General features: G+C 54.5%; 2 protein-coding genes across 4 annotated transcripts; one reads left to right on the top strand and one right to left on the bottom strand.

Moving 5' to 3' along the window:
- Positions 1 to 1,045: 1,045 nt before the first annotated feature.
- PPIB (peptidylprolyl isomerase B) lies at positions 1,046 to 6,677 on the top strand. The gene is made up of 5 exons (XM_032864739.1): positions 1,046 to 1,241; positions 1,994 to 2,107; positions 3,457 to 3,550; positions 5,604 to 5,788; positions 6,334 to 6,677. Exons 1-5 carry the CDS (start codon positions 1,107 to 1,109, stop codon positions 6,454 to 6,456), a joined length of 651 nt encoding a protein of 216 aa, XP_032720630.1. The 5' UTR covers positions 1,046 to 1,106; the 3' UTR covers positions 6,457 to 6,677.
- A 116-nt stretch (positions 6,678 to 6,793) lies between these two features.
- SNX22 (sorting nexin 22) lies at positions 6,794 to 10,343 on the bottom strand. 3 transcript variants are annotated; one of them, XM_032864740.1, is made up of 7 exons: positions 10,200 to 10,343; positions 9,722 to 9,805; positions 9,214 to 9,318; positions 8,593 to 8,687; positions 7,973 to 8,005; positions 7,672 to 7,739; positions 6,794 to 7,242 (listed from the first exon to the last, which is right to left on the bottom strand). In XM_032864740.1, the coding sequence occupies exons 1-7, from the start codon at positions 10,266 to 10,268 to the stop codon at positions 7,124 to 7,126; spliced, it is 573 nt and encodes a 190-aa protein (XP_032720631.1). In that variant the 5' UTR covers positions 10,269 to 10,343; the 3' UTR covers positions 6,794 to 7,123. The 3 variants fall into 3 exon arrangements, with proteins under 3 accessions (XP_032720631.1, XP_032720633.1, XP_032720632.1); XM_032864742.1 differs by lacking the exon at positions 9,722 to 9,805; XM_032864741.1 differs by lacking the exon at positions 7,973 to 8,005.
- Positions 10,344 to 11,126: the final 783 nt, after the last annotated feature.

Raw genomic sequence — 11,126 nt, forward strand, 5'->3', positions numbered from 1 at the left:
ATATTTATTATATAATATATAATTATATATTATATATGATTATATATATGATTTTCCACTTATATGATTTTCCACCTCCCTGTTAATGATGCTATTGCCATCAATATTTGTTGGACACTTAGCCCTGCAGGAGTGCTGGGAGAGATGTACACAAAAGTGCAACACATCCAACACAGTTCATTGCTCAAAAAAAAGTGGTTAGTTGGCAGCGCCTGGGTGGCTGTCAGGTGAGTGAGTGTCTTACTCTTGATCTCAGCTCAGGTCTTGATCTCAGGGTCGGAAGTCCAAGCCTGTATTGGGCTCTATGCTGGGTGTGGCGCCTACTTCAAAACAAAACAGAAACAGTTTACTTGGAAAAACAGGTAAAGGAAGTTAAGAACCAGAGTATACAAAAATAGTGTGCTCCGACTCATACATACAGCAATAACCACTCTAAAACCAGAGAAAACAGGTACTAAAGTGACAGGGACTAAGTCAAAAAGGAAAGGTTCTGAAGCAAGACAAGTAGAAGGCGCAGTATAAGGTAAAAATCTGGGTTAGCAGAAGTATGCTCCGAATTTTGGGAAGCTACCATACTTAAACCCAAGCTAGTGGTGGCTAATGCTTGACTGGCCCAAGTGGGAAAATATCAAACCGTCTTTCCTTCCAGTCCCCGGCCCTTCTAACATAACTAACCCTCCAGACAGCTTCCCTCCGCGAAGGCAAGGCTGGTCACGGGATTGGCCGCTCTGCATGCTGGGGTTTGTAGTCTCCTCAGAGACCCAATCCGCGTGCTCTTCGGGGCGGTGCCGCCTTCCGGGATCCTCTTCCTGTTGGTGGGCCCTGGCGAGGTGGGGAGCCAATGGGGCCACAGAAACGTGGCAGCCACCCACGAGCCCGCGTCTTGGCCGGCCCTGCTGGCGAGCCGGGCCACGCCCCCCGCAAGGCCCTACTACCCGGCGCCAATCCAGAGGGGGAAAATAGGGACGACCTCCTGCCAGAAGACTGGCAGGAGCCCCGGTTTTCCCCCTCAGTCGCTCTCGGTGGTGGCGCCGGTGCTCTCGCCGACGCGTCCCCACCCTCTTCCGGCCCTCGGCTGCCGGGGCCGCGCTCTCTTTGCCCGGTGAATGCTGCGCCTCTCTGAGCGGAACATGAAGGTCCTCTTTGCCGCCGCCCTCATCGTGGGGTCTGTCTTCTTCCTGCTGTTGCCAGGTCCCTCCACGGCCGACGAGAAGAAGAAGGGGCCCAAAGTCACCGTCAAGGTCCGTCCTCCCCTCTTCTGACCTGCCTGGCGAAGCCCACCCCCCGTCGCCGGCGTTTCTGGCCTCAGAGCCGCAAGTCACTGGTGTCCGAGTCATTTAAGCTCCCGGATCTCAGGCTTGGGCGTCCTTGGCTTTGGCTCAGGCCCTGCCTAGGTTCCCGGCTGTGGCCTCGTGGCGTCTGGGCTTTTCTGCTCATTCAGACCAGAGACTGCCCGGCCCTCCCCGACACCCCAGCCCCTGCTTTGACCCAGGAGTGGGCGCCCGGCATGTGCAGCCGGGGCTGACACTGTCCGCCTCAGAGCAGTCTTTGCGAATACCGTTCAGCGCTGGGAAAATAGTCAAGGATCACGGCAGGCAAACTGTGAATCCTTTTCTTTACTCAGGCCAGATGTTACCCACTTGCAATTAGGAAGCACAGCAGTCTCGTTCAGACTTGCATGATGCTAAGTTAAATTTCCCTCTTACAGTTTGTTGATGTTCATTTCTAGAATCTGCGCTCATTATTTATGTAGACTAAACGTTGTTTGCTACCCTATAGTCTAAAGGGAGTGCAGACAGACATTTTCTGGGAGGTGTCTGGAGCCTTCGTTACATTCTCATAGGGTTTTTGTTACCACCGTAATCCGGTTCAGAACCACTGTTCTCAAGATAGGGCTCTTTTCTGTACGACCTTCACGCTAACTTCTTGGGCCCTGGCTTCTCTGGCAAGACCCCTTCAAAAAGGCTGAGTTTGAAATGGTCTTCTTCCTCAGGTGTACTTTGATCTGCGAATTGGAGATGAAGATATAGGCCGGGTAGTCATTGGTCTCTTTGGAAAGACAGTTCCAAAAACAGTGGATAATTTTGTGGCCTTAGCCACGGGAGAGGTAAGTGGCTGGAACAGAGGTAGTTGAACTCAAGTGAAGTTGGCACGTAAAGCTGGCAGTGAACTGAAGTGCAGAGAGTGGCCCATCTACAGCGGTAACCCTCACGGAGTACCAGCAGCTGACCGCTGTCCTGCGGCTCTAGGAACCTGGTATTATCGTATCTTCTGGAGGTTTTAAACTAAATCCAGAAATACGGATTTTTTTTTTTTTTGAGAAAAAAGTTTTGGTTTTTTAAGATTTTGTTTATTTATTTGTTAGAGATACAGTGAGAGAGGGAACACAAGCAGGAGGAGTGGGAGAGGGAGAAGCAGGCTCCCCATTGAGCAGGGAGCCTGATGTGGGGCTTTATCCCAGGACCCTGGTATCATGACCCGAGCTGAAGGCAGATGCTTAACAACTGAGCCACCCAGGCTCCCAGACAAAAAAAAATTTAAGACATTGCAGTAATCGAGGAAAACATATCTGTGGAAACTAGTTTGTGGCCTGTACACCAGAACTTTCTCTTAAGGGTAAGGGGCCCAGAGCTTCCCAGGTTTTTAAAGAAACAGGAGTGCCCTGTTTAAGAAAGTTTGTATTCCTCTTAACTCTAGAGAACAAACAGGTGGTGGGGATTAAGAATACACTTACCAAGGGGCACCTGGGTGGCTCAGTGGGTTAAGCCTCTGCCTTTAGCTCAGGTCATGATCTCAGCGTCCTGGGATTGAGCCCCACATTGGGCTTTCTGCTAAGCGGGGGCGCCTGCTTCCCCCTCTCTCTCTGCCTACTTGTGATCACACGCTCTCTCTCTCTCTCTGTGTCAAATAAATAAATAAAAATCTTAGAAAAGAAAAAAAGACTGCTGCAAAATATTTTAAAAAAAAGTACATTTACCAGGATGAGCACTGAGTGATGTATAGCATTGTTGATCACTGTATTGTACACCTAAAACTAATATAATGGTGTATCTTAATATACTGGAATCAGAATAAAAAATTACCAAAGAAAAAAAATGTCTGTATTCCAACCCTGCAGTGACTCAGCAGGTAACTTGTTTTTTGGCCCATCTTGCATCTGTTCTTAAGATTAGAGGAAAATGAGGGGGGAAAGGTGGAGACATGTAAAGTAGAATTGTATAAAGGCTGAGGAGTGTGCAGTCTTAGCCTCTCCTGGGTCTTTGTGCTGTGTGCCTGGCCTGTTGGTCACTGCTTGTATGGCACATTGAATGACGAATCTGTGGTGTCTCTTTTGGGAGGTGGAGCTGTGGGCTGGGTGTCTCTTTTGGGAGGTGGAGCTGTGGGCTGGGTTCATGGAGGGTCTAGTATCTGCCTGGTGTCACATGCCACTTCTCACCTTCGCCTTCCCTTTTCTAGAAAGGATTTGGCTACAAAAACAGCAAATTCCATCGTGTGATCAAGGACTTCATGATCCAGGGTGGAGACTTTACCCGGGGAGATGGCACTGGAGGTAACCTCGGGCCCTCTGGGCACCAGGCTCTCTTGGTGCAGCCTTTAAGCTGGGAGGGCTGGATTGTGCTGGGCAGACGAGCCTCCTCCTCTCCCAGCTCCAGAAGCAGGACTAGCACCCTCATGGGGACCAGCTCTGGCCTTCTTTGTACAGGGACCCCAGGACAAAGGGGAGGAGAAGGGTGGGGGGGTCGTGTGGCTCTCACCCCTGCCGGTCAGGGCCCACAGCCTTGGTGACTTTTCTTGAGGTACCCCCTGGGGGTGGGGAGCAAAGTGAAACACGTGGGTCAGTGGCTTTAGGTCAGGCTCTTGCTGGGTTGTTCACTGTCTAGGTGGGAGGAGCCAGGGGAACAGGACATGGAAGCTGTGGAACAGTACGGAATGTGAGTGATGGCCATCGGCAACAGTGCCTGAGACGGAGCAGACGCCATACAAAGCACTGTATGCTTGGGGTCAGACACATTTGGGTGAGGTCTGCCGTCCTCGTGCTTTGTGACCTCAGGCAAGTGAGTCCTCTGAGCTTCACCTTCTTGTGTAGAGTGGGCAGAGCTGGGGTGCTGCAGGGTAGCTGCCTGGCGCGTGGTAAGTCAGCCACTGCCAGGTGCTGGCAAGCAGAAGAGTCGCTCCGGCCCAGCTGGTCAGTAGTGGCCTCTTGCTTGTGAGGGAGTATCTGGGCAGGGTCCTGGACGGGGAGAACTTGGACAAAGAGGCGGGGCTAAGATGAACCCACTGCTGTTCTGTGCAGGAGCTTGGCTGAAGGTGGGGTTCGGAAATGGAGAGCACGCATCACACGGGGAGCCCATGCTGGGCTGTGGCCAGGCCTGGGGGGCCTGGCCTTGTCCTCTGTGGAGGGAGGATCCACGGAGAGCTTGAACGGGAGGAAGACCTAGGCGCAAAGGAGTTTGAGGGAGGATAATGGGGCCGTGTTTCTGTGTGTAAACTGCTCGTGACTGTCTCCGGCGTACACGGTTCCCACTCTGAGCATTAGTCACTACTGCAGTGGGGTTGGCAGGAGAGGAAGGACGAGTAGTTAATGCAGGTGGGAGCTGCATGGACAGTGGGCAAAGGAAAAGTTGTCAAAAGAATAACTGAAGTCTGGAGGGAAAAATGATGAAATCTATTGAGTTTAAAATGAAGAGTTCTTCCATGAGTTGGGAAAGTGATCAGAGCCATGGAGGGAGCTGTGGTGGGTTTCTGGCAGAAACCCTGCAGGTGCTGGAGATTTACAAGGAAGACTCTCATGGAGAGGAGACTCTGAGCCAGCACTTGACCCAGGAGTTGCCACAAATAGGTACAGGTTTTGTACATGAGTTTGAAAGATGTTGGGTAAAACAAAATGAAGCTCGTTACTGGGTTTTTCCAGGACCTATAGTCACTAATGCACACTGTGAATCTCCCGAGAGGAGACAGGGAGAAAGTAGGGGGCAAGATTTCTCCTGAAAGCAGCTCTGGGAACTTAATTATGAGGATTTCTGAAATGGTGTCAGGGTCTGCCCAGCTCCCTTCGTCATGTACCTGGGCCTCAGATCCTTTGTGGATAGACACACTATACACATCAACACCCAGCTTTTATTTTGTGTTCAGTGGTAAGAGGCGCTTGATTATCCAGAACCCAAGTGGCAGCCCCTCCCCACTCATCTCAGTTATCTTCTGTGTTGTGAGAAAGAAAAGCTGATCAGCCACAGTTGTCCTTTTCTTTGCTTCTGCAAAGCACCTCTCTATACCAGAGTACTTCACAGTTCCTGTGGCAGACCTCTCTGGCCATAGCCAAGAGTAGCTGTTGATCTTTGCCTTATTTAAAAGCCACTCAGTTATGTTCTCAAAGTAACCAATGGAATAGGGAGTTTACTAAATCAATCTGGCCTCATGCCCCACTTGGTCTGTCAGCATGGTTTGGCTCTGAGACCAGAGGGAAGGAAGTGAACAGCTTTTATGTCCTTATAATCCACTGGAGCCTGGCCTGACCAAAGACAGGTTGAGTCCCTGGAATCCTCACCCCAAAGATGTGCTTGATTTGGGCCACCTCAGCTCCTTGCTCTATTCTTTCTTCCCAGGAAAGAGCATCTATGGTGAACGCTTCCCCGATGAGAACTTCAAGCTGAAACACTACGGGCCTGGCTGGGTGAGCATGGCCAATGCAGGCAAAGACACCAATGGCTCCCAATTCTTTATCACAACGGTTAAGACAGCCTGGCTAGATGGCAAGCATGTGGTGTTCGGCAAAGTTCTGGAAGGCATGGTGAGTTTGGGGGGCAAGGGCTAAACCTGGGTGGCCTTCCCCAGGAAATGGATATCCACGGGCAGGGACACCATGTAGTTTATCCCTTTCCCAGTAGGGACCCATAAATTGCCAGTGTTCCTATGTCCAAATCTGGGGGGAATCAGGAACTACCCTATGTGTCTCTGCCCCCAAGTTCTCAATTTTTGTGTCCTGCACAGGGACAGGAGCCTCTATTTCACTTGCTCAGTGAGAGGCTGGCACTACCCTCTGTTGTGCAGAACCCAGCCGAACACACTGTCATCCCGGAGAGGCCACTGGGTACCACTCCCCAGCCACCCTCCTCTTGTTCTCCCTTAGCTCTGCCTAGTCCCGCTGCAGAGGATCAAAACTACTGCCTCATGTTACAGCTAGGCTCTCCCCAGCTAGGATTCCATTACGATTTGGGGGGGGCCCAAGGTTTGCCTGCTCTTTGTCCCATGGGGGCAGATTTTCCCGGCCAGATTCTGGGGCTCTTCTCCTTTGAGGGGTGGACCTCCTGACTCAGCTCTGCTCTACCTTCCCAGGAGGTAGTACGGAAGGTGGAGAGCACCAAGACCGACAGTCGGGACAAGCCCCTGAAGGATGTGACGATTGCAGACTGTGGCAAGATCGAGGTGGAGAAGCCCTTCGCCATCGCCAAGGAGTAGGGCCCCCGGGACCTCTTCCCTTTGAGCCACCATCTGTGCAGCCCTGTTGCCTTCCCCTGGGTGGAGACTGGCTGCCGCAGGGTTCCGTGCTGCACTGGCCCCAGTGCTGGCCTCTGACAGAGTGGACCCCTCCCCGCACATTCCGCAGGCCTACCTACCGGCCTGGTTTTGTAACAAAGTCCTACCAATGCTGACCAATTAAAAAAAAAAATGATTTTTTTTTTTTTTTTATAATCACTGTGTGGGCTGGATTCTTGGGCCTGCGACAGCTGCTGAAGTCCTTGTCCCAGAATGTCTGGGATCCTGTGGCAGGGGGTGCTGTCCCCTGTTTGGGGGCTCTGATCTGACCCTTCCTTCCCTGATAACTACTCACAAATAGCAACCAGAAACTTTTTGCTCCTTGCTTCTAACCTTTGCCACTAAGGTGCCACTTTTTGTCCCCTGCCCTCTTCTGGTATAGGGGAAGAAATACACCTCTTCTTTTTCATTGCCTGCCTCTAAATGGACTTCTCCCTTTATTCCTTATCCCCTGTTGTCCCTGCCCTGACACCTAGGGTGGGTAAGTCCTGGGTCTGGGCCAGGGGGGACCCCGCCTCCTCTGAGAAGGGGGCACATACACTGAGGCATGTGCCTGTCCTGGCAGGTGGCCCATAGGCCTCTGGGCTGGTCAGGGCATCGTTGGCAAAGGAGCAGGATGACAAGATGCCTCTGGCTGAGCTTCAGCTGGCCTGTTGAAGCCGTAGAGGCCCTGGAGTACACCATTCACCACCACGTTGGGCAGAGGCTCTGTGGGACAGAAAAAAAAATAGGAGCAAGGGGACTGGAAGGGAAGAAAAGATGGAGGGCCGGCCTGGCCTCAGGTCTGTAGTTAGGTGAGCTCCTGAACCCATAGGCTCAGCCCCCTCCTCAGGAATAGAGGTCCCTGCCAAGGCCCTAGAAAAGCTGGCCATCCCAAATGAGGCCTTGGCATGTCCTGCTTACATTCTGTTCACATTAGCTTGGTAAAGCCAGGCTGGTGAGGAATGGAGACCAGGAGTGCCAAGTTTATCTCCCCACATCCGCTTTCTGAAGGAAAACAAAGCAGGCCACAGCAGCCCAAGACAGGTATGGCCCCAAAGGCAGGCAGTAGGCCTGAGATGCTGCCTTGAAGTCCTGAGCTGAAAATGGCAGGTTCACCCTGGATTCCCATCCTGGCATCTAGGCCCTACCCCTCACCTGAGGATGGGCTGCAGATGTAGGGATCCGTGTAGAAGCTGATGACAGGCCGGTGGTGCAGCTGGGAACTAGGAGGGAAGAGTCCAGAACAGTGAGGGAGAGGCAGGGGAGAGACTAGGGATCCCAAAAGGAAAAGGTGGGTTGTAAGTGGGCTCAGGAGGCACCAACAGAAACCAGGATGGTGGCTGGGGGCGGGGGTGGGGTGGGGTGGAGGGGAGTTAGCAGTTGGGGAGATAGGCCGACAGCCTCAGGCCACCTCCTTGCGCACGGCCACTAGGGGGCGGCAGGGGCTTTGACTTGCCTGCTGTCATTCGGCAGGAACTCCCCCAGGGCTCTGAAAAGAGGAGACGCACTGTGAACTGCGGTTGGTGAGGGGGATGGGGGAGTAGGGGGGAGGCAGGCGCGCGCGTGAGGAAGGGGTGGAGACACGCACGCCCAGCACTTCGCCTCCCAGGGGACCACTGCTTCTATTTGTAACAAGCTCAGTTCCGGAGGTGGCTGGGGTAACCAAGACTGTCGAGAAAATAGGCACTCTATCCCCGCCGCCAAGAAAGCTAATGAGGGAGGTCACGTCTCAAAGAAGAAACAGGCCCATGCCTGACAGCTTTAAGAAGAAAAAGGACTTGCCCTCTATAACCTTTCCTCAAAGATAAATAATAAGGCGCGCCTGGGTGGCTCAGTTGGTTAAGCAACTGCCTTTGGTTGGGGTCATGATCCCTGCCTTTGAGTTGGGCTTCCAGCTCCCATCTCTACCGGGAGTCAGCTCCTCCCTCTGACCTCCCCTCTCATACTCTCTCTCAAATAAATAATCTAAAAATAATAAGTAAAACCTTTCCTCACCTGCTTGCTGCAAAGAGACCCTGTGCCCCCAGCACTGGGGCCCTTCTCTCTTGCCTGGCCATGGCCCCCAGAGGCACTCACCCCCAGCTGCTGGCCTTAGAGTCTGCCGGTGAATGCCGAAGATTCAGGAATTCCAGTAACTCCTTAGGCACATCCTGGTTCAGGTACAGGACACCCTGGAGGGATCAGAGGGAACCTGTAATCAGACCCCGCTGTGTAACATACAGAGCCCAGTGCAAAATGGAGGGAGTGGGGGTTCTAAAATGACCAGGAATTTCAAGAACGAGCAGAGCATTAAACCAAGCTTGGGTACCTTTTGAACACTGGGCCTTGGGTGACTCCATGGGTCCTAAGCCCAGGAAGCCAACGTGGCCTGGAATCTGGCATCACTGTGTGGGGAAGAGGGAGAAGGGTCCCCACCCAAATCCTCAGTATTAACGGTAGCCCAGGCTCTCACCCTGGAGGAAAGCAAGAACTAGCTTTCATTGAGCAGAAACCACCTGCCTATGTGTTACCTCATCCTGTTCTCTCAACACAGCTGTTTGGACCCATGACTGTTCAGAAAATTGAGGCTTGGGGTCGTACATAGCATGCTGGAGAGTGGGTCCCCTTCACTCCCTGTACCCGCACACCACCCCCCCACCCCGGTCCACACCACTGGTCCAGCAGGCTGGGGGTTAACAGAGCTAGCCCCCTGCACACCTGGATATAGGCCTCCAAGCCCTGCCGCCGCTGCTCCAATCCTCTGCTCCTCCAGTTAGGCAGGCGTTTTGAGGGGAAGTCGGGCACTTTGTACAGTTTCTTGATCTGCCAGGAGGTTACCGCGGTGCCATCACAGCATTCTGCTTGAGCCCTCAAGCTCACTGCGCCCAAGAGTCTCCCCCGGTCCTCCCTGCCCCCACTGCCAGACTTCAGGCTCTACCCCGGGGCAGACCGTAGTGAGTGATGGTTGGGACAGGACCCAGTCTTCCCCCATCCCCCGCCCCAAACGCCCAAGGGATGGCCCGCCACGCGATTGGCATTGACCATACAAGTTGGGCCCTGCCCCTCTGCGTCCACTCCGAAGCCGGAAGGGAGGTCTGCGCCCAGGACCGGAGGGAGCGGGGCGGTAATGGGGGTGGCAGAGGCTGGGGCCGCAGTTCGTCCGCCCGTCTCCCAGGAGCTGGATAGGAGCCTGGCCGGGGTCGGTCGGTCGGCGGCGCAACCTCACCCGCTTGTGCAGCGCGTGGAACTCGCTGTAGCGCCTCTGCACGATGTGCCTGCGCCCGCGGCACAGCACTTCCACTCGGAACACCTGGCGGGCGCGGGCGGGCGGCCAGGTGCGCGTGAGGCCCAGCGGGAGGGCTCAACAGGACCCGCGGCCGCAACTCGCCCACCCTCCCGCGCTCAAAGGCACAAAGCGGCCTGGGAGCCCAGCCAATCCCCGGGGACCCTCCCACGCTGCCCACACACTTGGGGAGATGGGGAGAATGCACCCGCCCCTCTGCTACGTGCAGTCCCCCGTGAACCCGGACCATCGTCCACGGAGCTGCCAAATCCAAGCGGCCCGAGACCCTCGGCTGGCGGTCTCTGGACCGCCTGACCCGCCGCGCTCGGATGCTGCAGCCGGGGCGCGGGATCCCCACTACGCGTGGCGCGGGGAAATGCGGCGGGTCCCATGCCCCTTCCCAGCCAGTGTCCCTGCTCACCATGTGGCCTTTCTCTGGGCTCTGCCTGGGATCCTCGGGTCCCACCGACGGGATGTGAACTTCCAGCATCCGCACCCCGGCTCCAGCCCCTCCGAGCGGGAAGCAGCAAGCAAGACCTCTCCCAGCTCACACCGCAGACCCCCGCGAGCCTGGCCTGGGCCCGCCCCCTCGGTCAGGTCCCGCCCCAAATTGGCCCCGCCCCGGGCGTTCCCTCGCGCTGCCGGGTCCTGCGAGGGGCCGATTAGGCACCGCGCGTGGGAGGCGGGGGCCAAGCACCGCCCCCGGAGCCTAGTGGGCCGCAGGTGGGGACCCTTCGTCGGACAATTATCAATTGTCAATATTTACTAAGTAGCCGCTGACTGCCAGGAATTCTGATGAGCCAAAATTTCATCTGCTCTTTATTGAGCGCCTAGTAACGACTAGGGTCTGTGGGTGCTGGACAGGGAGGGACGCAAGGCCCAAACCTTGGCGCCTACCTTGGGGGCCAATCAAGGATGTTTTTTGCGTCCTCACACCCATTCCCGGGACCAGGCTGCCCCTCATCCCCTTCCCGCCACTTTTCACCTGGACCCTGGGAACAAGACCTCACCTGGGAAGGCTTGGACAATCTGGCTTTGATGTCTGCCTCTCCCAGCATCCATGAGCCCTTACATTCATTTATTTTTTTCATCCATTCATTTATCTTTCAGCCCCAATCTGCTTCAGGTCCAGTTTGCCGGGAAGAAGCAGTTTAGGGCCCTGGGCTCTGCTTTGGGGGACAGATAGCTTGGCTTTCCTGAACTGTGTAGACCGTTCTCATCTACAAAATTGGGATTATAGGGCTCCCTCAGTATAAAAACTTAGATGATCCCTGTTAAGCCCTCAGCAGAGCAGGTGTTGAGAAGATGGCAGCTTGTGGGCTTGTCCTGGAGGCAGAGGTGGGTGGTG

Source organism: Lontra canadensis, unplaced genomic scaffold (assembly GCF_010015895.1).
Source record: "Lontra canadensis isolate GAN:19392208 unplaced genomic scaffold, GSC_riverotter_1.0 scaffold28, whole genome shotgun sequence".
In the NCBI taxonomy this organism is placed as follows: Eukaryota; Metazoa; Chordata; class Mammalia; order Carnivora; family Mustelidae; genus Lontra; species Lontra canadensis.